Below are 26,418 nucleotides of genomic sequence, written 5' to 3' on the forward strand. Positions count from 1 at the left end.
TTGTTGCCCTCATGGTGGACGGATTATTTGGAACCCAGGAACGAGATGTAAGGAAGGGCAAGTGGAAGAAACCAAACTCTACTGCTTGCAAGTGTACTCTGTTGTGTACAGTATGTAGAAGTCAATAACAAGTGCAGAATCGTTGGGGATGCATCCGCTTTTATATTCATTTGACTTTGCCATGAGCATATTTGCAACTCCTTGTCCTGGCATTTCATATTTTCGTTCCTCGAGCAATAAGTAATTACATGTATTAAGAATACATGACAGTGCCATGAAGTGTGCACACGCCCATATATATCGATATATGATGCATCATACGGACATGGGCAACGCACGTTTCCACAATACAGTACAGTACACACGTCATACGGCCAATCACGTAACGGCCGACGCAACTTCAACACTCAACTCTGGCATTGAATGGACTCCTGATTCCTGCATCCACATCCTGTCCATCTTCGATTGATGATTTGGACTGACCGGCGATTCAACGAGCGGTCTTACCGGCGGTTCGACTGACTGGCCATGCAGTTGACCATCTGATGAATGATTTGACTGACAGTCTGACCAACCGCCGGCTGCCCCGGTGGCCCTTTTGGTGCCATGTGTGCGCGTGCAAGCAGGACGTCCTCCTCGACAGACCGACCCCTGGGCGCCGCGCTGCGAGGTGCGACGCTGCCCATCCATCAAGCCGAGCGCTTCGGCGGACAATAATCGAACGTCGCTCATCGAGCGGCGACATGTCTCTTCGCATCCGAATCGGCCGAATCGCCGTCGGCTCGGCACTGTTCGCGACCGCCTCCGCCGGCGTCTACGCGGCGCTCGTCTGCGGCCAGCTTTCGGCAACGCGGCGGCGTAGAATCACCAGCACCGACCATGTCCCCGAGTCGTTTGCAAAGTCGGATGCCGTCACGAGGCTTGTGAACCCGCGCGGCAACGTGGCCTGGGGCGACTCGAGGTCCGTGACGCTTCGAATCTCGTCGACTCGCGGCCGCCTTCTTCGAGACGAAGAGCTTCTTGCGCGCTTCTTGAAGGCCTTCTTCGCCGGCAGCGTCTTTGCGCCCGAGAGAATCGCTCTTTCGCTGCTGCGACCATCCGTCGGGTCGTTTCCAGGTGAGCCCGCTCCCTGCCCCTCGTCCGAAGGCTGCCATGTTCATCCTCGACCTCGAGGTCTCGACTCGCCATCTGCGCCGTCCGTATGGGACCCGGCCGAGCTGTCGGACCAGAAGCCGCCACCCCCCGGCACCGTACTCTTCGGCACCTTCCAGCTCGCCGCGATGCACCTCGCCGACGCCGAGGACGGCCCGGCCGAGAGCACCCTCGACGTGCTGTATGGGAACGGCCAAGGCCGATTCGCCGGCTGCCACCGATTCAGCATCTGGCGGGAAACGGCAGCCGATGGTGACACCGACCTTTGGCTGCGTCTCTCGTGCGTGACCTGCAACCCGACCGTCGACAGGCCGCTGCGGCCGAGCTTCATGTGGTGGTTCCACAAGGCCTACGCCATGCTGCTCTTTCGAGACGCCGTCGGAAGCGTGCAACGGTCACTTTGAGAAGAATCGTGAGCCCGCCTTGGAATCGTCGTCGGATCCGTGCTCGTTCGTCGTCCTTCATTTCATGTCTTCTGGTGGCACAGACGCCCAACCTTTCTCCAATCCAGGCCGTCTTGTGCGTTTCCTTTCATCGTGTACTGTATAGCAATACTTGACCACTGGCCGTGAATCCTACGCGCTGCCATGTTGCGTATTTTGCATCGCTTGTTCGTCCATTCCTTCGAGACGCATGGTATGCTAGGTAGCTTCAAGGTGCAGCTGCCTCGAGAGCCACGTCAGGGCCGTCGGACCCTGGACAGGCAATGGCATCCGCGCGTGAAGCGGACGAATCCTCCTGTCCCGGGAACAAGCAACCGCGTTGCGCCGACAGGTCATGGCATGGCCCACGGCGCTGCCCGCATCCAGCTCTTTATTCACCACAACGCCAGCTTGCTTGGGCGGACATTGCTCCCGTCCACTTTGACCTCGGCCTTTGTGCTCGTCTCGAACTGGACGTGAATCTGCATCTTCTCTCCGGGCCATAGCGTCACGTAGTTGTCGGACCACAACACCGGGTTGATCTCCTCGTCCGTTTCGTCGACGACGGTCAAGCGGACGAAAAACGCAGGCAAGCGGCCGTCGGTATTCTCGACCTCGAGTTGGTAAAGACCCTCCTCGAGCTGGCCGGCAAAGTCGACTCCCCTCCTCACCCTCACCCTGACAGGCTTGATGTCGCAGAGGGCCGACAAGTCGGCAAAGTACGTGACCGGGGTGTGGTACCAGGTCGAGTTTGCCCAGTCGAGCCTGTCGGTGGTGTTGGCGACCCAGTAGACGTTGCGGCTGAGCGTCTCGTCGCTCGCGTCGTCGACTAGGAGGATGCGCAGGAAGACGACCGTCTTGATTTTCTCGAGCCCAGAGACCTCGCCAATCTCGGCGCCCGCGTTGGGCTTGGTCGTGACCCGCATCGTCTGTCGGTGCAGCACGGTGCCGTCGAGGTCGAGCATCTCGAGGCCGACGGTCCTCGGGCCCTGTCTGTCGAGAGAGTGGTTGACGAGCCAGAGCGTCCGCCTCACGTAGTCGTAGGCGACGTGCTCGATCCGCGACCCGACCTTGGCGCCAAAGTAGGCCCCCGCCGGATGCATGTAACGGTCAAAGAGGTTCCAGTGCAGGCTCGGCCAGGCGTTATTGAGCATCTAGTAGATGGACCCCGTCGCCGGTCGCGGCGCGCTCCACATGGCCGAGTACGCCTCTTGCTGTGCCCGCGTGGCTTCGTAATCCATCATCTGCGCCTTCATGACGTAGTCCTTGACCGACCTTGGCGCGCCGTACCGGGCCGCGAGGGCCTCGCCGTAGATGGCGTGGTTGGAAAAGGCCGAGGTGTTGGTCGACAGGTGGAAGAGCTCCTTTCGGGGCCGCAGCCAGATGTCGTCCCTGTCGCTCCGGGAGAGGAACCTCTCGAGACTCTTGAGCTCCGGCACGCCGGCGCCGGCGCCCAGTTCGGAGCCGAAACCAAAGGCGGCACCGCGCCGGTCCTCGCTCGGCTCCGTGTCGTACCAGTAGTTGGGCGGAACCCAGTCGTACGGTCCGTCCATCTTCATGCCCGACGGTCCGAGGAGATCGGGGTGACCCCTTTTGGAGGCCGAAGAGATAATGGGCGTCTGCCAGTGGGCACCCACGAGGCCGTCGACGTACATTTCGGTCGCGCCGTCGTCGGGCCAGTAGTCGCTGCCGACGAGGAACGCGAGCACGCTCGGGTGCGGTTGGAGCATGGCGGCCTCGTGCCTCATGCTCGCGTTCGCCGTCCTGTAGTCGCTCTCGGTCCACAGCGGGACGGGGCTGACCCGCAGCGCATCGTTGTACGGCCAGGACTCCCACTTGGAGCAGCAGACCCATCCGGCGATGATCATGATGCCCATCTCGTCGGCCACGTCGTAGAGCTCCGGATGCTCGAGCGTACCCTCCAGCCGGATCGTGTTGAGGCCCATGTCGATGGTGTAGTTTGCAATCGCCTCGAAGCGCTCTCTGCTCCAGCGCAGGAAGTGGTCGGGGCTGTACCCGGCGCCGAGGACCTGAAAGGCGTGCCCGTTGACGGTGAAGACGACGTCGCCGTGCCTGTTCAGGTGCGATCGGACCGTCCGGATGCCGAAACGCTGCCTCGCGCGGTCGGAGAGCGACGAGTTGACGGTAAAGGTCAGCGTCGTGCTGTACAGAGGCTGCTCGCCCCATCTCTTGGGCCACCAGATCTTTGGCGAGGCGATGACGTGGACCATCTCGACCATCTTGGTCTCCCCCGGGCCGAGCGTCACGTCTCGCCGCTCGACCATGTCGTCGTCGTCGAAGCCGGACGGGCAGGAGACAACCGACTCGGCCACCAAGCTCAGCTCACCATGGTCTAGGTTGTGAGCGTCCGCTCGCACGGTGACGAATGCCGCCCTCGTCACCTTGCTCTCGGCGGACGCGTCCAGGTGGATGGATACGCTCAGGGGGCCCATGGACACGGACCCCGTCTGCTTGATGACGACGTCTCGCCAGATGCCCGATCCATTGTCCGGCGCGCGCGGGTTCCAGTCGACGAAACCCTGAACGAGGTCATGATCCAAGTTGGCAGGGTAGACCTTGGCGACGAGGGCATTCTTCTCCGCCACGAGACTGGTGACGTCGTACGTGTGCCCGCCAAAGGAGCCGGCCTGGAATTCCTTGTCGGCGAGCGCCTTGCCGTTGAGATGGAGATCAGCGCTCGCGGTGATGCCGTGCGTCTCGAGGAGGAAGTGCTGGCCATCGGCGGGCGCGAGGGAGAACTCGTGACGGTAGAGCCAGGGGACCAGAAACTGACCCCAGTCGAACCTTTGCAGTCGTGTCGAGTACCAGAGTGCCGAATCTCGATACTTTCCCGCGTGCAGGAGGCAGCCCATGAAGGTGCATCTGGACGTCTCGACGTGGTGCCACGATGCCGTCTCATACCCAACCGCGGAGACGACGGCAAGATGTTCCTCGACGGAGGCTGAGGACTTGAAGTCCCAGCAGGGGATGGTTCCCCTCTGACCGGCACCCGACGTAAGCAGAGGGTCCGACGCGACGGGCGAGGCCGGAAGAAGCAGAAGCAATACTGCAGCGAAAGCGAACCAGAGTCTGGCCATCGATGCTGCCGTCGAAAAATGCCACGACATGAGCAATTGTCAATGGTGGGCAAGGCCACGATGGAAGCGCCGCACGACGGAGGAGCAAACCATGTTCCCTTGATCGCGGGCGACCGGTGGACGGCGCTCCCGTGCCACGTGCGCATTTGGGCTTCGAAATCGTGTGCCCTCGACGTCTTCTGCGTCACTGGATTGCGCGCAGCCCGTGTGCTCCCGGAACCAGCTCACATCGCAGGCGAGGACGGCGGTGCGACTCGGTTCCCGCGAGCGACCTGGCCGCCGACTGCAGCCGCAAACTCAAACGGCCCCATGATTCGACGGCGGACCAGTGGCAGCTTCGTTTTCCATTTTCGTTGCATAATCATGCCTCCTCCTCTCGTCTTGTCTCGTCGTGCCGCGTGCGTGGTGAAACGTAACATTGCATGCATCGCACGCGTTGGCGGGAGTGGTAACTTTCCCGGGCGGCCATCTCGGTCGGCCAGCATGCCATTCACCCTGTGCCGATACGACACCGCAGGCACGGAAACGGGCCGGATGGTCACCTCGATGAAACGGTCTACGGTCCGCTTGCCGGCGATTGCTCAAGGTTCGTGGCGTTCGCCTTGTCGCCGTGTGCAGCAAACACCGACGTTTGGGTTGGTCGTGCGTCGGTCGAGATGGGCGGCTCCGCGAGTCCCTCGTCACCGAAATGCCACGACCAAGGCTCTCACAATCGCTTCCCATTCGCCGCGGTTATTTCATGTCTATTTTGGTCTTCTATCTCTCGCCGGTGCAAGGTGGATGGCCCCAACCGGAGAGGGCCGGAGGAGGAGACGGTTGGAGAAGCGAGGGGTCGCTACGGGATGCTGCTTTTGCCGGGCTTCTTCAACGCCCTGCCACCAAAGCCCCATCCTATCTGATGGGCGACGTGGATGTCGGTATGCAGCTCGTCGGCCCAGGCCCACACGAGTCCGGGGTTCTTCTGAAACATGCGGCCGGCGGCGACGAGGTCCAACGGCGTGTCGTGCTCGTCGTCGCCACCGGCGATGATCTTCTCGGCCAGCTCGCCCGTCTTGATGCTGCCGACGGTGCTGACGAGCATGGCCTCGCCAACGGCAGCCTTGATCTGCTTCGCAAACGGCGCCTGGTAGGCCGGACCGCCGACGACCTTTTGCTGCGCGTGGTTCCCGCCCGAGGAGACGTCGAGGACGTCGACGCCGCGGACGGCCAGCAGGCGGGCGAGCTTGATGCTCTCCTCGGCCGTCCAGCTGTCGCCGTTCCAGGCCGGGTTCGTGTCGAGCCAGTCCGTCGCGCTGATGCGCACGAAGAGGGGCATGTCGTCGGGGATGGCGGCGCGCGTCGCCTCGACGAGCTCGAGGGCCAACCGTACACGATTCTCGAAGCTGCCGCCGTACTGATCCGTCCGCCTGTTGACGGCGGGCGACAGGAAGCTCGAGACGAGGTAGCCATGGGCGAAGTGGAGCTCGACGACGTCGAAGCCGGCGCGGACGGCGCGGGAGACGGCGGCGAGGAAGTCGACCTTGAAGCGCGCAATCTCGGCGAGGGTCATGGCGCGGGGCGTGGGGTAGTGGTCGGCAAAGGGCTCCTCGGCGGGACCGACAACATCATGAGGCCAGCCACCCACCTCCTCGGTCGCCGTGGCGCCGGCGCTGAGCCAGGGAGCGACGGTCGAGGCCTTGCGGCCGGCGTGGGCGAGCTGGATGCCGATGAGGGCCCCCTGGCTGTGGGCAAAGTCGACGTGCTTCTTGAGCGTGTCGACATGGGCGTCGAGCCAGATGCCCGAGTCCTCGGGAGTGATGCGACCGTTGGCTTGGACGGCCGTGGCCTCGATCATCATCAGGCCAGGCTACGCGTGCCACGTCGAGGTCAGCACAGTCCAGGGCACGTTGTATCCTCTTCTCCTCACGTCTCCTCTCCGCTTGCGCCGGGCTCCCCGCATTCCCGCCAATCCGGTCCCGGTCGGCAACACGAGACGGGACGATCGGGAATTGCTCCCGGAACGGTGGCAACGCAGATGGGGACAAAGACGAAGGAGGGGGAGAGACGAAGCAGTGGGAGAGACGAAGCAGTGGGAGAGACAAAGGAGGGGGATGGGGGGGAGACAACGTACCCCTCGTTGCGCCATGCCGCCGTAGTGAGCAATGTGCCACGGGGTATGGAAGCCCTCGTGAGCGCTGTACTGGCACATGGGACTGACCCAGATGCGGTTGGGCATCTCGACGCCTCGTATCTTGAGCGGCGTGAAGAGCTTCGGCACCGGCTTTCCCGACGGCTGGGGGAGCACCGCCGTGCCGGCGACGGGGTCCTGCTCGGGCGTGAAGAAGGGGACGCCTTCGGCTGCCTTGTTCCATATCGGCTCGACGCATTTCGCATCCTTTTCCAGCGCCGGCGTTTCCGCTCTCGACACGGGGATGCCATGGTGGGGGTGAACGATGCGCTGGTTCAAGTATGCGGCCATGGTGCGGGGGCCGACTTTTTCGTCGGCGCTGGTGCTTTTCTGATGGTCGTGTCTGGTCGTGTCTGGTCGTGTCTGGTCCTGTCTGGTCCTGTCTGGTCCCGTCTCAAGGCTTGATGGATTTTTCCCGTCAAACGAGGGACGGGGTGGCAACCCTTTTTGTACGCTTCGCGGGGACATGTCAGTGTCGTGGCCGACTCGTCCTCGGCGGTCAACGCGAGTGGCTCACCTTGCCGCTACCCCTCGACCGGCCTGATTTCTCAGCAGATGCTTTCAAATGACGCAGTGTGCCGATGCTTTCTAATGCGGCGCCGATGCCGTGCTGCACGCACTAGGGCGGCGAGCCACCCGACCCGTTGTCGCCAGCAGGTATCAAGATGCCGAGCAAAAACCCTATTCTTGCATGTGGGACGTTTCATCGCCGTCGTGCATGTACGACCATGCGTCGGTCGCTATCGAGAGGATGCCACGTCAACGAGCCAATGCCGTTTCCCCAGCACTCGCGTCTCCGCAGAGGCACCTCGACATCATCTTCCTGCGCCGCGGCACGTAACACGGCGTGTCGTGACGAGGCCGGCAAAGATGCACCGCGTGGGTTCAAGAGTCGCCGATGCCATGGTGCTCGTACGTGTTGAGGATGGCGAATGTGCCCCCCTCGTCAGGATGCTCGAGAGGGGGATTTTGGCTCTTTCCCTACAGTCTGCTCGACCGCTGCTCAATTCGGCAGGGTCGAACCCCTCGCTCGGTGTGGATGGCCGGAAGGCACCATCCGCGGGGGGTCCTTCCGGTGTGTCCTTCATGGGGGCGTGTTCGGCGGGGGCTCGGCGGGGGCTCGGCATTGCGGAGAATTTGTCATGCTCCCCGTACAACACCAGTTGGCGTGATGTCAGCACATGTACAAGTACTGCTCCGTGTCTGGGACGGTCAGGCATGAGAGAAGTACAAGTACTTGCAAGGAATAGTACAGATATTACAGAGTACAGTACAGTGTATCGCAGTACAGAACAGTGTATCGCAGTTCAGTACAGTGTGTCGCAGTACAGTACAGTGTATTGCAGTAAGTACAGTGTATTGCAGTAAGTACAGTGTATTGCAGCACAGTACAGTGTATTGCAGTACAGTACAGTATTACTTACTTGCAGCACGGAGTACAGGCGATCCGTAGCAGTGCTCGCTCGTATTCCTACTCTGTAAATGTCCACCACACACCACAACTGTACGGTCATGTAATAAAAGCGCATGTAATCAAGTGCCGTACTTGCAGTACAGTTCCTGCAAGTGTACATGAACATGCACTTGCACCCGGAACGGATGAGCAGAAGAGAAATCCCACGATCAAGTGCACCCAACATGCGCATCAAGTCGACGCCCAAAATGCCTCGCTTTGATCGTGACTACCGAGCCTTGGAGGGAACGGTAGCTCGTGCCGAATCGGTTGTCATCCAGCATGGCACAGGCCGTCACTCTACTCCTCGCCGATGGGATTGACGAGTCGTGATGAGGGCCAGGGCGTACGAGCGCCTGAAGAGTTCCGAGCACCGACGGCAGCGAGTCGCACAGGCAAGGCAAACCTACGGCAACAGCACAAAGATTCGTTTGATTCAAACGCTTGCATACACGCATGCGGCTATGCACGAGCAGCCGGACCACATGGAATACACAATCATTCATCCGGTTCTGCCTTTGCGAGGCACAACACGTGATCCGTTTTGCCGCTGTGCACCTGCTTCCCTTTATGGCCTTTTTTTTCTTTCTGCATCAGCATATGCGGGAGCGATTCTACGCTGTGCCATGAGTTACGCTGTGCCATGAGTTGCGCTGTGCCTTGAGTTACGCTGTGCCATGGGTTACTCTGTGCCATGAGTTGCGCTGTGCCATGAGTTGCGCTGTGCCATGAGTTACAGTGCGTTGTTGCAGTCGAGGTATAGCGCATGCGCCACACCAACGGCGGTCAACGGAGACGAAGAGCGATGATGCAATGCTAGCAACGGTAGCACGCAAGCAATCAACACGAGGCATTCAATAGCAACAGAGCCATCGATGGTTGAATATATGGGACGTGGTGACCGGAACGATGAGGAAAATCATCATCATCATCATCGTCGTCGTCGTCGTGGCCTAGGGTCTGCCGTTGTCGTCTTGAGCAGCTGCTACCTCGTAGTGTAAGTAATAATAGTGTAGCCGTGGCGGTGCGCGTCTTGGAAATGTTCAAATGTAGCGTACTAGGAAATAGGTAAGTATGTTAGTGTAAGCATCCGTGCTCCGTACAGTACATACTTACTACTTGTGGCACATGCGTACTTGTATGGAGTAAATGTCAGACGAATATTACTCATGCCTCAGCTGCGAGCGAAATGGTCGTCCATACCATCATGATTCATGCCGCGCGTCGGCCTGCACTATAATTACGTACCCGATACGATACGACGACGCCACGTCTCGACGACCTGACGGACCCTCCCAGCGTCGGCAAGGGTTCGTCGTGAGAGGATCCGCCGACCCTCTCTTGATTGACGCAGTTGGATTCCTCGTCCTGAATGGGAGTACATTGCTTTACATGGGCCGGCGAGCGGCATGAACGAACACAAGTACAGGTACTGCACTCTGTAGAAATCGCTCGTCCCGCGAGGGGTACATGTACAAGCATGTATTGTCCACGCAAAGTCAGCACCGTACTGGTAAGTACTGTAATTATTGCATGTCCGCAAAGGAGCCCATGTCTCCCCCGTCCGTCTCCCCGCTTGTTCCCTTCGTTTGGCCCACATCCGCTGGTACTAATGCAGGTGCATTACTTGTACCGTACAGGTGCGAGCACGATACTCCTACTACTTACCTAGTACTTACTTACAGTACAGTACCTAGTACCTAGTTATAGTGGCTACAGTATTGGGCTACTCGTTCTTGTGCTGTACAGCGCACATGTTCCTGTACATACAGTACCCAGTACCTAAGGTATGTACCTACACCTATTACAGTACAGTACTAAGGAACTAGGCACGGCTACTCGTGCATGTGCTACTGTGGACTTGGAACGCTGCTAGCGGTCGGAGCAGGATACAGGCGTAAGAGCACTGCTGCTGTAGTACGGACACCTGCTGGTACGCCCAAACTGCAAGAAATTCGTCGCACTGTTCCCATACGAGCATTTTCTAGGTACAGACAGTACGTGGTAGGGTGAGTACTTGGATCGAGGTGCTGATGGTGCTGATGATGCTGATGGTGCTGATGGTGCTGATGGTGCTGATGGTGCTGGTGCTGCTGATGGTGTTGATGGTGCTGATGGTGCTGGTGCTGCTGGTGCTGCTGATGGTACTGTACTGTACTGTAGAGGCAGTGCCTGGCAGTAGGACGGAGTAGAGGCATGTACTTTAGTACCTACTTCGCAGTAGAAACGGTACAAGCCAAGCTACACTTGTAATGCAGTATTCGTAGCAGTGTTGCGCCGTACTTACAGTGGTTACTACTCTACAGTACCTAATACAGTGCTGTACGAAAACACGTAGGTCCTGATGGCTCGTCGTCAGACCCACCAAGTATCCTTAAACTACATGGTTATCGGCAGCCTTCACATGCTTAAATCCTTACACCTACGCGTCCTGTTGTTACCATTCACACGGCAACGGCACGGCGAGAATGCACGAGCGTCGAGGTGTGTGTGCTCGCCATTTCTGCACAATCAAGCGCACCCAGTGTCAAACCACCACCGTACTGGTTGCATCAGTTCAACGCGAGGCAGTCGGCTGCCCTGCCACCACGACACCTAGGCTAAGCGAGCGGCATGGACGGGCTCGACGCGACGGCCCCGTGAGCGTCTGCCCGCACCAGCACGTGGGAACGTAGCCCTGCCTGTCGACGATGCCCTTTCTCCTCGCTCGGGATCTTGAGCATTTCTACTCCATCTCGCATTTCCACTCCATCTCCATGTCTCGCCATTCCATTGCCTGCCATCGTCCTTTCGACAGTCACCGAACCCCGTCTGCGTGCCTGCCCTGGGCTGCGTGCCCGGATAGGTCTTGCCGTTCCGAGTCAGCTTGCCGTGACGGGGCAGGTGCCATGGTCGGTCGGCCCCCGAGCGAATCAGCGATGCCCATCTGGCTCGGCAAGGGCAAGAACGACGGGACGCACCTGAGCGGAAGAATTCGCCCGTCGTCTGGTTGGTTCCTCGCGTCGCCACCGCCCCGCCCCCGCGCGAGTTGCTCCTTCCGCTCGCTGGCGCTGGGCTGGCCTGGGATCGCCGGGATGGCAGGCGCGTTCCGTCGATGACGCCAGCCACCCTTTGTGGGCAGGAAGGAAGGAAGGAAGCTCCACGCCCCAAGCCAAACGGCAGGCACGGTGAGCTCCGACAAACTCTGCCAGTATTATTCCAAGTATTATTCCAAGTATTATTCCACGTCCTGCTCGCTATTAGCAGGGCTTCTTCCAACCGACGCTCATCACCACCAATCGTGTCCTCCCTTCTGCCCTGCCCGCCGGCACGATCACTTGCATCCATTCCGGGCCACCAATACCGACAAGCAAGCCTCTAAATGCCTGGCGGCAATGGTCTGGTGAACGGTGCGGATGGACAATGCCGTGGCGGCAGGGGTGAATCCGGCTGCCTCCTCACCCGCCGAGCGGCCTCGATGGAAGCCCTGCCTCGCCGGAGCCTCCCTGGAATTCGGGCAGCATATGGTTGTTAAGCATGACGACAAAGATTCCTTCGGAGGGGTGCCCGCGAGCCGTCGTTTCGAAACGTACGAGCACGAGCACGAGCACGAGGGAGCGAGCACCGCAGCGAGTGCCTCCGAGCATCCTCAAAACGACGGAACCACCACCACTCAGTCCACCTGGCCTCCCGTTTGCCTGAGACAGCGTTCGGCGCCAGCGCCATGGCCCAAACCGGCAAGCTGAGCATTCTTCCCAGCCGACCGACGGGGCGTCCGTCGCCTCGCAGGAACGCATCGTCGGCACTGCGGAGCCTGAGCGTCCATGCTCCGTCCATACCATCTATCCGTTCATCCGTCCATCCATGCCCCCGCTCTCCCTTGGCCTCGAAACGGCCACGGCTGGTCGTCGAGTCGATCGGCACGCGTCGCGGACGAGCATGTCATCCGTTATAAAATATCGCCGGCGCCGCGGCTGACGACCATCTGTTCCGTCCACGCCACCACCGCATGCTCCTTGGTTGACCGTGATTGCCTTCGTTTCATCTCGTCCCCTACGGTCCTGTCACTCCTTTACTGCCCGACCTCCATTTCATCATGCGTCACTCCATCGCCCTCGCCCTCGGCGCCGGCCAGGTCGCCTGGGCCGTCACGACCTTCTCCAACACGACGGCCACGACGGCCGGGCCGACGACGACGCCTCTTCCGGGGCCCTTTCTGCCGCCCAGAGTCGGCGCCTTCCGCGTCGTCGGCTGTGCCGGCTCCTCGACGCGCTTCCCGGGCTTCGAGCGAACGGTGACGGAGGATAAGATGACGCTCGAGATCTGCGCCGCCGCCTGCCCCGGCCGCTACTTTGGCGTCTACTTCATGTGAGTCCGCGCCGCCGCCGCCGCCCGCGAAACCGGTCGCTGACGTGGAATCGAGGGACTGCTACTGCGGCGACGTCGTCGACGACGCCACCACGAGCATCCTCGCCGACTCCAAGTGCAGCAGCCGCTGCCCCGGCAAGCCCGAGGAGGCTTGCGGAGGCCTCACCAACCTGCTGCAGCGACGCGAGATCCCCCAGACCGTCCTCCTCTCCCTCTACGAGCGCATCGCCGCGACGACGACGACGGAGCCTCCCTCGGGCACCACCATGACGCGCACCCTCACGAGCACCGGCATCATCACCACGTGCCCGCCCGAGGTGACGGACTGCCCCCTCCGTCGGAAGAAGCCGAGCCGGAAGATGATCTGCTACGGCGACTACTGCGCCCAGGACGAGTACTGCGACGAGTGTGAGCGCCAGCGCGTCGTCTGCGACGACGACGACTGCCACACCGAAGCCTGCCCGAGCGGCTACGAAAAGTACTGGACCGAGCTCGTCGTCTGCACCGGCGGCCAGGACTACAAGTACTCGCAGTGCAGCGGCGACGCCTGCAAGCGCAAGATCACCTGCGACGACGGCAAGTGCACCGTCGAGAAGTGCACCGACGACGAGTTCGACCGCAAGTTTGTCTGCCGCGGCGACGACTGCGAGCACGAGAGCTGCACCGGCGACGAGTGCTGGAAAAAGTACCAGTGCTCGGCCGACAGCTGCAAGGTCCAGCCCGTGTGCCCCGGCAACGGGACCTGCACGGCCCCGGGCTCCAAGACCTACACGACGCCGTCGAGCTACCCCGTCCAGGCTGGCTCGAGCCGCGTCGCCATCGTCTACAACCTGCTCGCCGGCGCCGCCCTCGCCGCCTTCATGCTGTAGAGGGTGGCCACGGCATGGCTCTCCGTCGCCCCCGGCTTGGCCGAGCACTCGCATGCACGCACCCGCTCATGGTTTCTGGGTTAAGTTCGGTCGGTCCCGTGGCGTCTTGGAATTTGAATGGGTATTTTTCCCACTTGGACGGCTAGCGACGACATAGAACGCGACAACAGACGCACATACGTGTATGCCCGTTCATCTTCCGCCGGCCCGCCTCGTGATGCTCGTCCCGTGATGCAAGCATGGTCCTGCCTCGTGATCGAAGCCTTGCAAAGAAAGGGTTCACTGTCAGCTGTCAGGTCGAGACGAAGGAACCTGCTGCCGCCGCCATGACGAGCCGTTCGGATGCTTCCCCATCCGACGGCAGTACATTTACCGGGCTGGAAACTCGTGGGGAGCATGTGCATGCATGGGTGAATGGAAAGCTCAAGTCCGTAAAGGGCTGTCTCGTCATGCCGCAAGGGTGACGTCGGGGCGCAGATCCGCTGCGATGGTGGCCATGTTGAGTAGCCCCGTCCATCTCGGCTGGGCAGAAATTGCCACTGGCATGACCCCTTGCACCCTTTCCCACATGAATCGTTAGGGTCGCGTCTGGAATGTGTCTTGTGGGAGGGAGAAAAGACCGGGTCGGAGGCCTCGGGAGTCCTTCGTTTGTCTCGCTCAACGCTAATACTTAGTCGCTGACCCGTTAGGGTCAGGGGTCAGGGGTCAGCGACCAACTCGGTGCATGGTACGGAGTTATAAGTGTGGTGAATGCTCTCAGTGTTTGTTTGGAATGTGACTCTATGGCTCAAGGTAGGTAGGTTATGAACAACAACAAGCACTGCCTACCAAGCTTCATGCTTCTCGACAACATGCTCGCATCTCCTCGGTCGTGCGCACGCATTACCCCTATCCCCTATCGTTGGACGCCTCTCGCCCTCGACGTCGTTGATCCCCTCCAACGTCGTTGCTCCCCCTCATGCGCGATACGTGACGCTGACGTCGCCGCTGGAGCCTATGGTCGTGCTCGCCACGAGCTTGTTGTTCATCTGCATGTTGACGAGATACGAGGCGCCGCCGGCCGTGACTTGGCTGCCGGCCCTCTTGGCCGTCGTGTTGTAAAAGGTCGCAGTGCCCCAGTCGATGAGCGCGGCCGGCTTGCCGTTCTCCTGCCAGGCCTCGACGATCCACTCGGCGTCCGTCTGGCAGAGGGGGTACTCCTTGACGTCTCGAAACGTATGCGACACGGATCGTCCGTTGGTCAAGTTTTCCACCGTCGTCGTGCCCGAGGTCGCCGACGTGACCTGGACGGAGAGCCGTAGCCTGTCGCCGCCCTTCAGGGGCAGCGCCGTCTCGTAGTGCTGCATCGTGCGCTGCCACCACTCGGTCCAGACCCAAAAGGTCCCATCGCCGTAGGCTACGAGGCCCGTCTGCAGGACCGCCGTCCGGCATTTGTTACCGTCGATGCCAACCCACATGTTGAGACTCTGAGACGCCGGTCGGCCGCGGAAGGTCGGCACGACGATTTCGGCCTGGACTTGGGTCCATTTCGTCCCCGCGGGGCTTTCCTGCACCGCGCCGGACCAGTTTTTTGAGATGGCGGTGCGCTGTGGCAGGGGCGGTGATGTTGGCGGCGGCGATGAGCTTGGTGGCTGCGATGATTTTGGTGGTGACGGTGGTGGTGACGGTGGCGATGAAGATTTTGGAGGTGAAGGTGGTGGTGATGGTGGTGATGAAGATTTTGGAGGTGATGGAGGTGATGGAGGTGATGGAGGTGATGGAGGTGACGGGGGTGAAGGGGGGAAGGGGGGGAAGGGGGTGAAGCAGCTGATGCTGGAGAAGCAGGCGACGGAGGTGACGGAGGTGAAGCCGGTGATGCTGGGGAAGCAGGTGACGGAGGTGATGGGGGTGAGGGTGACGACGGGGGTGATGGTGCTTGCTTGGGTAGGCTTGGCGGCGTTGGTGGTTTGGGTGGTTTTGGCCGTACCACTTGAGGCGGCTTGGGAGGAGTGATGGGTTTACGTTTGTACGCCTGGTGAACGTCGTCCTCGTGGAACTGGCTGTCGTGATAATGGTCGTGGACGGAAGAAGCAGTAGTCATAGTAGAGGTCGTGCTACCCTGTACCGCCCGTCTCGGGATCGGCTCGCCCAAGACACCACTAATGGCGGCAAGGGCGAGAGCAAGAGACAAACGCATCGTAAGAATTAAAATAGTAAGAATTATAAAAGCAGTGGCAGAAGCGGCAGAATTGGAGCCTCAATCAATCATCTTGTTGGCCAGTTAATCAGGTGCGCTCTCGTCAGGGGCCGTTGGTGTCACTTACATGTATGGGGTTTGTGGGCAAAAGGTTTGTTTTGCTCTACATGAATGGCACGCAGGGAGACATGTAGGACTCATATCATGCTTACAAGGGCAGATGGCACAGAACAAAAAGGATGGGCACCAAGAAACCAAGGCACCATGTTCCGACCGTGTGAGATATGGTGGGCGTCATCCTCTGCACTATATGCTTCCTCCTGAGCTCCGATTCGGCTCGAGGATTGAAAACAAACAATCCCACAAACGAGATGCCAAATTAGATGCCAAACTAATAATAATACCAATATAAAATTAGCACTTCCCCCAATCTTAACTAGCTCACCTGGAGGATGTTCTGAGATCTGAAACATCTCCGCCCCGCCTGGTCGGTTTGGTTCAGTGCTTGTTATATTATGTTATGTCTGTTTAGGTGTTTTGTTTTCCTCAAATCTCTCGCACCAAGTTCACATGGATATGGAGGATTTCGCGGCACGCCTATTATCTCGTTTACACAGACAAGAGTTTGCTATGGAAAGAAGACTACACGGCCATATTGCTGGGACCTAGCATCCTTCGCCTTCGTTGGACATGTCCTGGTACTCACATTATTTACTTCTCTGCATGACTGACATGCTCGGGAATGCACAATGGGGGCGATGCCGAATGTGCTGCCAAGCGCAATACCGATAGTCAGCCACATGAAGCCGCCAGTCGACCCAAGGCTACGATGCGTCCCGAGAACCCGGACGAGGGAGAACGTTGACTGGTGTTGTTCTGTTCGCATGTTTCATTGCCATTCGCCTTTTCCTCGCCACCTTTTTACCCAGTTTCTTTCTCAACCCCCCAAGGGTCCCCGAGAGGGGAGGAAAAGGGGAGAGGGGGTCATGAAGCGAGCACGAAAGGGGGTGTCGCGTGGAGATGTGCTATTAAAAGGCACTGCGTCCAATCCCATCATCACAACACGCGGCTCCGCGTTGATGCTCTTTTTTTATCCGTAATTCATTCTTCATTTGTTTACTTGCTGCGCCTAGGGGCTGTATTTACCACACGGCTGTCAAACGTCACATTCCACGGATGCCATCAATTGCCAACAACCGTGACGCCTATGGGGAGCCCGACGACCTGCTCGTTGCGCTCGATGCCGCACGCGGCAGCCGTCGCGCGACCGTCGGCACCCTCGGTCAAGCAACGGCCGGATCCTCCGTGGATCAGGTTTCCGGACGTCTCGTACCGCCACGCGTTCGACTGGCAACCGGCACGGTCCGTTGACATCTCTCCCTCGACGTCGACGAGGCACTCGTTGCGACGCAGCAGACTGTGGATGTGTCCATCAGAGCGCACGCGCCATGTTTGGCCGTCGGAGCCGTTGCAGGTGGCGAACCGGACCTGGGTCGACTCGCCGTCCTGGTCGGTGAGACACTTCATGCTGCGGGTGTTGAAGATGAGCCCCGTCGGCGTGACGGCACTGGCCGACTTTTTGAGTCGGAAGACGGCCGTCCCGTGAGAAGGGACGTTCTCGGCCGTGACGCCTCTGCTTTCGGTCGCGAGCAGATCGACCGACTCGCCCGTCCACAGGTCTTGGACGGAGACCAAGACTTGTTCCGCCGCGAGGAGAGCGTCGGGGGACAGGCCGATGCGATCCCAGGAGACGGTGATGCTGCCGCTGGTGGAGCCCTTGTTGAGCACGGCGATGACGCGATCGCCATTCTCGAGGCTCTTGGAGAGAACATCCCACGCTCCGTCGCGGCTCACGAGCGTCGCCTGCTGAACGAGCCTGTCCTGGTTGACGGCGAGCAGGTGCTTGTTGGTGAGGTACGCAATCTCCTCGCGCTTCAAGGCCGACATTTCGGTGCTGAGGATCAAGGGCGCCGAAAAGGCGCACCAGAGCGCGAACTGACTCTTCTTTTCCTCGAGCGAGAAGGAGGGATGATCAACGAGGAGAAAGTCCGGGTCGTTGAAGAACCCCGGGATCTGGTAGCGGGCCAGACGGACGTGCTGGTTGTAGTTGAACTGCATGCTCGCCCACGCGTTGCCGCTCGGGTAGTTGACAATGTCGGCCGAGTGGCGGGCGAGCTGGCCGAACTTTTGCGCCCAGCCCATGGCGAGGTACCAGTTCGTCAGGTTGTTGGTGGCAAGGCCGCGGCCCGAGAAGTAGGCCGGTGCCGAGTTGGAGAAAATCATCGGCTTCTCGGCCGCCCTGAGCATCTTGTTCCAGCGGCCGTAGATGCTGCGGTAGACGGCCTCGCCCCGGCCCGGCATGTTGCAGCCGTCCATCTTGAGGTACTCGAACCCCCAGCGGGTGAAGTCGTCGAGGTCGATCTGCTCGTAGTCGAGGGCGCCGGGATAGCCGCCGCAGGACCGGCGTCCGGCGTCCGTGTAGATGCCCGGGAGGAAGCCCATGGACTTGAGGTGCTCGGTGAGCCAGTAGAAGCCCTTGGGGAACTTGGCATCATCCCAGACCATGGAGCCGTTGGCGGCGCGGTCCATGGTCGACCAGGCGTCGTCGAGGTTGATGCGGTTGTAGCCGGCGGCGAGAAGACCCGTCTCGGCCATGGCCTTGGCGGCGTCGACGAAGATTGCCTCGCTGATGTTGGTCGTGAAGCGAGCCCAGTTGTTGAAGCCCATGGGCGGCAGGGGAAGGAGAGTCTCCGGCGCGACGGCGCTTGAACCGGCGAGCCCTGCGGCCGCCGCCATGACCAGCTGGTTCACCATCGTCAGGTTTGTGTAGGTCAAGGACGCAGATGACCTGTTTGAAAGCTTGCGCTTGTTTTGTCCCTTGCGCACGCAGGGAGACCAGCTCGTTGTGCTATCAATGGCCGGATCGCGACTTGCACGAGCCGTCTTGACGTCGTTTTCTATTCGAGGTCAAGAACTGGAAGGCCCAAAAGCCGACGGGCCTCATTTGCTTATTTATGTATTCATTACAAGACCTCGTTCATCCGTTCTTCTTGCTTCTCGTGCGTGCGGTGGTTGAGTTTCGAACAGGAAGAGGCTGCAGAATGGCGTCCTGCTCCCTGTTCCTTGCCCCTGCTGGCGTCGGCTTGTGGCGGAACAGTTTATGCTACACCTACGGAGTACATTTGACGACTAGATAAGCGTATGGTATGACTGTAGAGCCAAGCGAGTAGACCCCTGGGAATACTGACGTTGGGGGGTTCCTCCCATGGCTCGATAGAGCAACCGACTTGGTGTTGAATCCCGTGAAAGGCCGTACCGTCACCAAGAGCCGATGCAGATACTTTCAGATTCGGCAGCGTTTGCGGGGTCGTTGCAGCTCCGTCGCTGCAGGCCGTTGCAAGGGGAATGGTCAAGACGCCATCGCGGCTTCACTTCCCCGCCCGTCTGCTTCCCTAGAACCGCTGCTTTCGAGGGGGCGAGTTTGCCGCTGGATTATCCGAAGAGCCATGCAATATTGTCAATAATAACCGACTGTTGTCACCCAACAACTGCTGCTTTCGAGGGGGGCGAGTTTGCCGCTGCATCCCCCGGAGAGCCATGCATTATTGTCAATAATAGCCGACTCTTGTCCCCCAACAACTGTTAATCTCTCCTTCCGACGACAACCGGTTGGTAACTCATTGCCATCTAGTTTACCGCCTGGGCTGACATCCCTCGGTCTCGACCCTCCCAACCCTGCTGCCCCCCTCATGGCAAATCAGATGCCAGCTGGTTCGCCGGTACGCTGAAGGCTGCTGTGCTCATGTTCCATATAGCAACGATCGAACAAACGTCCCGTCCGTCTTGAGTCTTTTCTTCTTCTACTGGCGCCCTCGTACTTGGGTATGCCAGGAGGGGGGGGACCCCGGCTAGAGCATGAACCCTACAACTAGCTGTATTGTGATTTGTACGCTTTCGTGCAGGAATGTGGAAGCTCATAATACCATTCCCACCTCGACATTGTCGAATCTCCTCCTTCAATGGGCTTCCCCACTCCCAGGCCGTGTCCATCCGACTTGCTTCGACTCCACCTCGTTGTGACTTGCAGACCTGAACTCGACTGGCAACCCAAGTCGGATGCAACAGTGTCAATATCCACCTCATTGCTACCCCGTAATGCCCGCTCTGCCTCCAGTATTGCTTATTCCTACGGCCGGCGCCGTGATGAGGCACGTCACCACCGAGACATGGCTCTGCAGAGCGGCTTTCAGCGAGCTCGATGGAAACCAGCGGGGGCGGATAGGTAATAAATACAAACACACAAGGACCCTCTCGTCGCCTACAAGTCTTTAGCCAGATGAGCAGTGGTCGTGAGCGGACGAAGTCGTACGTACCGCTCGAAACATTCTCGACTCGGAGCTGGGAGGCGCGACTCCTTCGCTGCCCGATCACAATGCTTCTCGGAGGCATTTCTCTCGGCCTGGCTGCCGTGCCGCTGACCCTGGCTCTCTCGACTTCCGCCGGCCCTGTCAACGGCGACGGCACATCCAACGTCACGCATGGCAACTTCACCTACAACGCCAGGCAGTTTCTCCTCAACGGCGAACCCTTCCAAATCATCGGGGGCCAGATGGACCCGCAACGCATACCGAAGCAGTACTGGCGTTCTCGGTTGCGGATGGCCCGGGCCATGGGCCTCAACACCATCTTCAGCTACATATTCTGGAACAACCTGGAACCTCGGCGCGGACGGTGGGATTTCGATGATCGCAACGACCTCGTTACCTTCTTCCAAACCGTCCAAGAAGAGGGACTCTTCGCCGTGCTACGACCAGGCCCTTATATCTGCGGCGAACATGAATGGGGGGGGTTCCCGGCCTGGTTGAGCGAGATTCCCGGCATGGCCGTTCGCGAGAATAACGGCCCCTTTCTGGCGGCAACCAAAAGCTACCTGGATCGGCTCGGCTCCGAGCTGCGGTCGCAGCAAATCACCAGGGGCGGGCCCATTCTCATGACCCAGCTGGAGAATGAATACGGAAGCTTCGGCAAGGACAAGCTCTATCTCGAAGCTCACGCCCAGCTCCTGAGGGCCAACTTCGAGACGCCCCTCTACACCACCGATGGCGGCGGGAAGAGCTATCTCGAAGGCGGTCAGCTGCACGGCGTGCTCGCCGTGGCCGACGGCGACCCCAAGACGGCCTTTGCCGCTCGGGACAAGTACGTGACCGACCCGACGAGCCTGGGGCCTCAGCTCAACGGCGAGTACTACGTTCACTGGTTCGACGACTGGCACGTCAACGTCACCCACAACAGCCTCGACGGAAACCAGGCCGGCCAAGAGCGCGTCGTCAAGGACCTGGAATGGGTGCTCCGGGGCAACAACTCCTTCAACATCTACATGTTCCACGGCGGCACAAACTTTGCCTTCGACAGCGGCAGCGTCTGGGCCGAGGGCCGCACCCGAGCCGTGACGACGAGCTACGACTACGGCGCTCCCCTGGACGAGACCGGCAGGCCCACGAAGCTGTACCACAAGCTGCGCGACCTCATCTCCAGGCACGTCCCAGCCGGAAGCATCCCCGACGTCCCATCCATGCCCGGGCTGGCTCGAGTCGATGAATTCTCCCTGCGTCCCCTCCTCTCGCTTTTCGACGCGCGCTCGTCCACGCCCGACAAGGAGTCGGCCGAGCCCGTGACGATGGAGTCTCTGGGCCAGTCTTACGGGTATCTGCTCTACGAACATGTCGTCGAGGTAGATGCAAGCGGCGTGTTATCCCCCGGCGACGAGGCGCGTGATCGTGTCATCGTCTACGTCAACGAAGTCAAGGTCGGCGTCATTGACAGGACATATTTGACGCTCGCCTCGGTCAAGGTCGGGGTGAAAAGGGGTGACATCCTGCGGCTGCTTGTGGAGAACGTTGGCCGCGTCGACTACTCGCAGAAACTCCGAGACCAGCGAAAGGGAATCGTCGGCAACGTCACCATCGGCCGAGACGTCCTCCGTGGATGGTCCATGTACTCGCTACCAATGTCGGAGCTTCCATCGCTCGTCGTCGGTGGCGAGCAGTTCGAGGTCAACGATGGTCCCGTCTTTTACACGGGTTCCTTTGAGCTCCCCGATGGCGCCGCCGTCGATGAAACCCGAGACACTCTCCTCTCCTTTCCCGCTGGCGTCAAGGGACAGGTCTGGGTGAACGGGATCAACATGGGTCGGTACTGGACGATCGGTCCCCAGCAGAGTCTCTACGTACCAGGCTGCTACCTCAAGCCGTCGGGCAGCAGCAACGATGTCGTCGTTTTAGAGCTCGAGCCGAAGCCGGGCGTACAGCTCACGGGCCGGAGCGTTGCCGTCAGGAAGTGGTTTAACAATCCGGATCCTGATGCCCCGTGATGCCATGGTGGAACGGTTCGGTGCATGATGAAAGAGCAATGCGATGTCTGGCGCTGTTTTGGTGGTAGTTCCAGCAGCACGACCAGGACAATCATCGTGATGCATACATGTATATACGTTATGCATATATATATCCACAATTGTCTGTGAGCGAGACGAAACACTCGTTCACAATAGGTATCTGAGACGAAGCACTCTGCCACAATAGGTATCTGAGACGAAACACTCGGTCACAATAAGTATCTGAGACGAAGCACTCGGTCACAATAGGTATCTGAGACGAAGCACTCGGTCACAATAGATGTCTCAGACGAAACACTCGTTCACAATAGGTATCTGAAACCCTTACTCATCCTCAAGATTTCTTCGCTGCCATCGGCCCCTTTGCCGTCATCTTGCTTCGCCGTCCCCGCTGCCTCGCGGACCTCCCTCGCTTCCAACTCTCTGTTCAGATTGGCAAGCATGCGACGGAACAGCAAGCACCCGGCCATGGCGACGCCAAACATGGATAGCACAATTCCGTAGCTCTTTCTGTAGCCGTCCTCCTTGAGGTTCCAAACGTAGGAACCAGCTACGTTGCCGAGCTGGCTGAACGCGTTGATCATGGCGATGGCGACCGCTCGCTTCGCCGGCGGCCGGGGAAAGGACGAGCTGATCCAGGAATAAAAGACGATGAAGCCGGCGTAAGACCCTGCCTGCAGAAACAGGGCAACATAGCGGGCCGCAACCTGGAGGGTCGCCATGCTGATGACGAAGCCCACGCTGCCCATGAGGATGGGGCCGACGATGTGCCAGAACTAGAATTGTCCGACCGTCAGTCTTGGCCCCTTTCAACCAACGCTGCCTCACATTCCAAGGCATGGAGGATGGAGGGGGGGTGGGGGTGGGCATCACCTTTTCTTGGGTGCGATCCGCGTTCCACGAAACGAGGATGGAAAAGAGGCAGGCAAAGAGCCAGGGCGGCGAGCTCATGAGGAGCGTCGGTACGTAGCCGAAGCCCAGGGTGCCCGTCAGCGTCGGCTGTCGCCTGTCAGCACGAGTGGAGGATACAAGTAGAGGCAGGGGAGCACGTACGAAAAAGGCGTTAAAGGACAGTCCCACGACGTAGGCGGTAAAGGTCAACATCAAGACGTAAATCTTGGCATCTCGCACGGCCATCCAGAGGCCGTCAAAGGCGCCTTGGTCGGCGGCGTCGGCGTCCGCCTCGCCGACGTCCTCGTACATGCGCAGCTGGGCCACCGTCCTCTCCTCGTCGCTGAAACCGCGGGCGTTGTGCGGCAGGTCCGGCAGGATGAAGGCGGCGGCGACGGCGACGGCCATGGTGACGGCGCCCTCGATCCAGAACAGCCATCGCCAGGCGGCATGGCCCAAGACCCCCTGCATGTTGGACAGGACGCCGGCGCCGACGAGGGCGGAGAAGGCGTTGGAGATGAGATTTCCGCAGAAGAGCACGGCGTTGCGCTTCGTCAACTCGCGGCGCGTGTACCACTTGGACAGGATGAGGAGCGCGCCCGGCAGGAAAGCGGCCTCGACGAAGCCCAGGAGGAAGCGGACGGCGACCATGTGGCCAAAGGTACCGACGTTGCCCGAGAGCGTCGAGATGAGCCCCCAGAGGAGCATGGCGCCGGCGATGTAGAGAGACGGCCGCTGGATGCGGTTGATGAACATGTTGGAAGGCACCTGCATCAGGATGTACCCGACGTAGAGGATGCTCAGGCAGGTCGCGTACTGGGTATCGTCCAGCCCGAGGTCGTCCTGCAGGCCCTTGAGACGCGCCGCCGCAATGTTGTTGCGGTCGAGGTAGTTGAGGATGTAGATGAGGACGAAGAGGCTGCACCGCGCGTCGAGCTTCCTCTTGAGCCGTTTCTCGACCAACGCTCTCCGCTCGGGGTCCATGGTCTGCCCATGGCCATCGTCGACGGCGAGCTCGATATTCTCGACCGCATGCTTCTCCGAGTCGACATCAGAGGCACCATCGGCCGGCGTGATCCGTTCGGTCGGCATCGCTTCGGGCACGCACGCTGCGCACGGCGTGGGAGCGGCTCGCAGCTCGACGGTCCACGATCTCGTTCAGGGGTTGTGGGGAGTTGATCGAGACGGAGTATCCGGCAGGAGCGGGCATATGGTCAGGGTAGCAAGCACGGCCAAAGCAGAGGCTCCGGGGTGCGTCCATTTAAGTGTCATCCTTGGCTCGTCCATTGGCCACATGCTTGCGGTTGCTGGTGCCGTATTATGGTCATCTTACGGCATCCCGCAAGCCGGCTCCCCGCCTCCACTCACTCCATCCACGGACCATCCCATTGCATACCCCGGCATCTCTCCCCATATATTCCCCACACAGACTTAACTTTTCCCACCTCAAACATGTTTCGTAGGTCGCAACGGGGCCCTTGATCGAGTTAGTCCTGGCAGGCCCACGGCGGAGAGGCCGCACCGGCGGTGATGCGAACGGTGCTTTCAGGGGGCCGCCCCTGAGTTGTTGTTTGGCGTGGCGGAATGTCAACGAGGCATGGGACCCGAGTCCGGACGGTTTCGCTGCCCAGGCTTCCGGCATATGGAGCGCAGCCGGGGAAAATGAACAGATGTATATTAAAGAGTTGTACTGTTACTACTTGACTAGACCCCATAGTTCCACCACGGACCTGAAACCACCATTGGACTCGGGAGTCTCCACGGGCGAGGTCAGCTGCGGATTCTTGATGCGCAACCTCGACACTTGCCACCCTGTCGCGTTCGTCCCCATCATCCATCGATAGGCCCATAAACCGCGAACCCCTGAACCCCGAACTCTCACGTGTATCGAGCCGACATGACCTGTACACACCGACGTGATCCTACCCAACCGAGTCCACGGCTGCACAATGCCACTGATCTGGCGCCAGGTTTGATTGCTCTCTTTGTGGCCGACTTTTGGGTCAGTGTACGGTTCCTGTTGGAAACCTCATTATCAAATTTCCGGCCGAAGATGCGTACCACATGATTGCGGCATGGAGCATCTGCAGTTTAAGCGTAACATGCACACTGGCCGGGGGAGACTTCATCACAACAAGCGCCAGGGCCGGATCCGCACGGTGGAAGTGGACAAGAAAATGCTGCACCTGTGGTGGTGGTAGTCGACGTATCTGCAGAAGTCGTTGGATCGCCGGTTGTGGCCGGCTCGGTTGTCGTCGCCGTGTCGGTGTCAGTAGCCATACCTGTGGTCGTAGTATCCGTGTCGGTAGCAGTAGCCATACCGGTGGTGGTGGTATCCGTATCGGTAGCAGTAGCCACGCCGGTGGTGGTGGTATCTGTATCGGTAGCAGTAGCCCTACCGGTAGTGGTGGTATCTGTATCGGTAGCCATGCCGGTAGTGGTGGTATCCGTATCGGTAGCCATGCCGGTGGTGGTGGTATCCGTATCGGTAGCCATGCCGGTAGTGCTGGTGGTCGTGGTAGTGGTCGTGGTATCCGTGTCGGTAGCCATACCGGTAGTAGTAGTATCCGTATCGGTAGCCATGCCGGTGGTGGTAGTATCCGTATCGGTAGCCATGCCGGTGGTGGTAGTATCCGTGTCGGTAGCCATGCCGGTAGTACTGGTGGTGGTGGTAGTGGTGGTGGTGTCCGTGTCGGTAGCCATGCCGGTGGTAGTGGTGGTATCCGTATCAGTAGCCATGCCGGTAGTGGTAGTATCCGTATCGGTAGCCATGCCAGTGGTAGTAGTACTAGAGGTCGTGCTGGTGGTGGTAGTGTCTGTATCGGTGGCCATGCCGGTAGTGGTAGTATCCGTATCGGTACTAGTAGTCGTGGTGGTCGCGGTCGTGGTCATGGTTGTGGTCGTAGTGTCCGTGTCGGTACCAGTAGCCATGCCGGTAGTCGTGGTATCCGTATCGGTACCGGTAGTCGTGCTTGTAGTGGTCGTGGCCGTGGTCGTGGTCGTAGTGTCCGTGTCGGTACCGGTAGCCATGCCGGTCGTCGTAGTATCCGTATCGGTGCCCGTAGCCATGCCGGTGGTGGTGGTATCCGTGTCAGTCGTCGTATCCGTGCTAGTACCAGTGGCCATACCGGTAGTTATGGTATCCGTGTCGGTACCAGTAGTCATGCTGGTAGAACCAGTACCGGTAGCCGAAGTGCCTCCTGTAGTGTCCATGCTGTCCGTGGCCGAGGTGCCTCCTGTAGTGGCCATGCTGCCCGTGGCCGAGGTGCCTCCTGTAGTATCCATGCTGCCTGTGGCCGAGGTGCCTCCTGTGGTATCCATGCTGCCCGTAGCCGAGGAGCCCCCTGTGGTGGTCATGCTTCCAGTAGCCGAGGTGCCTCCAGTTGTGGTATCCATGCTGCCCGTGGCCGAGGTGCCTCCTGTGGTATCCATGCTGCCCGTGGCCGAGGAGC

The 26,418-nt window shown here is 59.7% G+C and overlaps 9 protein-coding genes across 9 annotated transcripts; 3 read left to right on the top strand and 6 right to left on the bottom strand.

Moving 5' to 3' along the window:
* Window positions 1-743: 743 nt before the first annotated feature.
* On the top strand, window positions 744-1,556 carry DCS_01968 (uncharacterized protein; the record flags this gene model as incomplete). The annotated part of the gene is made up of 1 exon (XM_040799299.1): window positions 744-1,556. One exon carries the CDS (start codon window positions 744-746, stop codon window positions 1,554-1,556), a length of 813 nt encoding a protein of 270 aa, XP_040660182.1.
* A 413-nt stretch (window positions 1,557-1,969) lies between these two features.
* On the bottom strand, window positions 1,970-4,672 carry DCS_01969 (exo-beta-D-glucosaminidase; the record flags this gene model as incomplete). The annotated part of the gene is made up of 2 exons (XM_040799300.1): window positions 1,970-2,705; window positions 2,769-4,672. The coding sequence occupies 2 exons, from the start codon at window positions 4,670-4,672 to the stop codon at window positions 1,970-1,972; spliced, it is 2,640 nt and encodes an 879-aa protein (XP_040660183.1).
* Window positions 4,673-5,507: 835 nt separating this feature from the next.
* Window positions 5,508-7,307, bottom strand: DCS_01970 (uncharacterized protein; the record flags this gene model as incomplete). The annotated part of the gene is made up of 2 exons (XM_040799301.1): window positions 5,508-6,518; window positions 6,783-7,307. The coding sequence occupies 2 exons, from the start codon at window positions 7,305-7,307 to the stop codon at window positions 5,508-5,510; spliced, it is 1,536 nt and encodes a 511-aa protein (XP_040660184.1).
* Window positions 7,308-12,367: 5,060 nt separating this feature from the next.
* DCS_01971 (uncharacterized protein) lies at window positions 12,368-13,508 on the top strand (the record flags this gene model as incomplete). The annotated part of the gene is made up of 2 exons (XM_040799302.1): window positions 12,368-12,639; window positions 12,695-13,508. The coding sequence occupies 2 exons, from the start codon at window positions 12,368-12,370 to the stop codon at window positions 13,506-13,508; spliced, it is 1,086 nt and encodes a 361-aa protein (XP_040660185.1).
* A 956-nt stretch (window positions 13,509-14,464) lies between these two features.
* Window positions 14,465-15,684, bottom strand: DCS_01972 (aspergillopepsin; the record flags this gene model as incomplete). Its single annotated transcript, XM_040799303.1, has 4 exons — window positions 14,465-15,019; window positions 15,072-15,314; window positions 15,338-15,436; window positions 15,475-15,684. The coding sequence occupies 4 exons, from the start codon at window positions 15,682-15,684 to the stop codon at window positions 14,465-14,467; spliced, it is 1,107 nt and encodes a 368-aa protein (XP_040660186.1).
* Window positions 15,685-16,866: 1,182 nt separating this feature from the next.
* On the bottom strand, window positions 16,867-18,498 carry DCS_01973 (alpha-N-acetylgalactosaminidase; the record flags this gene model as incomplete). Its single annotated transcript, XM_040799304.1, has 1 exon — window positions 16,867-18,498. One exon carries the CDS (start codon window positions 18,496-18,498, stop codon window positions 16,867-16,869), a length of 1,632 nt encoding a protein of 543 aa, XP_040660187.1.
* Window positions 18,499-20,116: 1,618 nt separating this feature from the next.
* On the top strand, window positions 20,117-22,054 carry DCS_01974 (beta-calactosidase; the record flags this gene model as incomplete). The annotated part of the gene is made up of 1 exon (XM_040799305.1): window positions 20,117-22,054. One exon carries the CDS (start codon window positions 20,117-20,119, stop codon window positions 22,052-22,054), a length of 1,938 nt encoding a protein of 645 aa, XP_040660188.1.
* A 323-nt stretch (window positions 22,055-22,377) lies between these two features.
* Window positions 22,378-24,058, bottom strand: DCS_01975 (uncharacterized protein; the record flags this gene model as incomplete). The annotated part of the gene is made up of 3 exons (XM_040799306.1): window positions 22,378-22,851; window positions 22,904-23,074; window positions 23,129-24,058. The coding sequence occupies 3 exons, from the start codon at window positions 24,056-24,058 to the stop codon at window positions 22,378-22,380; spliced, it is 1,575 nt and encodes a 524-aa protein (XP_040660189.1).
* Window positions 24,059-25,057: 999 nt separating this feature from the next.
* Window positions 25,058-26,362, bottom strand: DCS_01976 (uncharacterized protein; the record flags this gene model as incomplete). The annotated part of the gene is made up of 1 exon (XM_040799307.1): window positions 25,058-26,362. The coding sequence occupies one exon, from the start codon at window positions 26,360-26,362 to the stop codon at window positions 25,058-25,060; it is 1,305 nt and encodes a 434-aa protein (XP_040660190.1).
* Window positions 26,363-26,418: the final 56 nt, after the last annotated feature.

The sequence above is a fragment of the Drechmeria coniospora genome, chromosome 01 (genome assembly GCF_001625195.1).
Source record: "Drechmeria coniospora strain ARSEF 6962 chromosome 01, whole genome shotgun sequence".
NCBI lineage: Eukaryota > Fungi > Ascomycota > Sordariomycetes > Hypocreales > Ophiocordycipitaceae > Drechmeria > Drechmeria coniospora.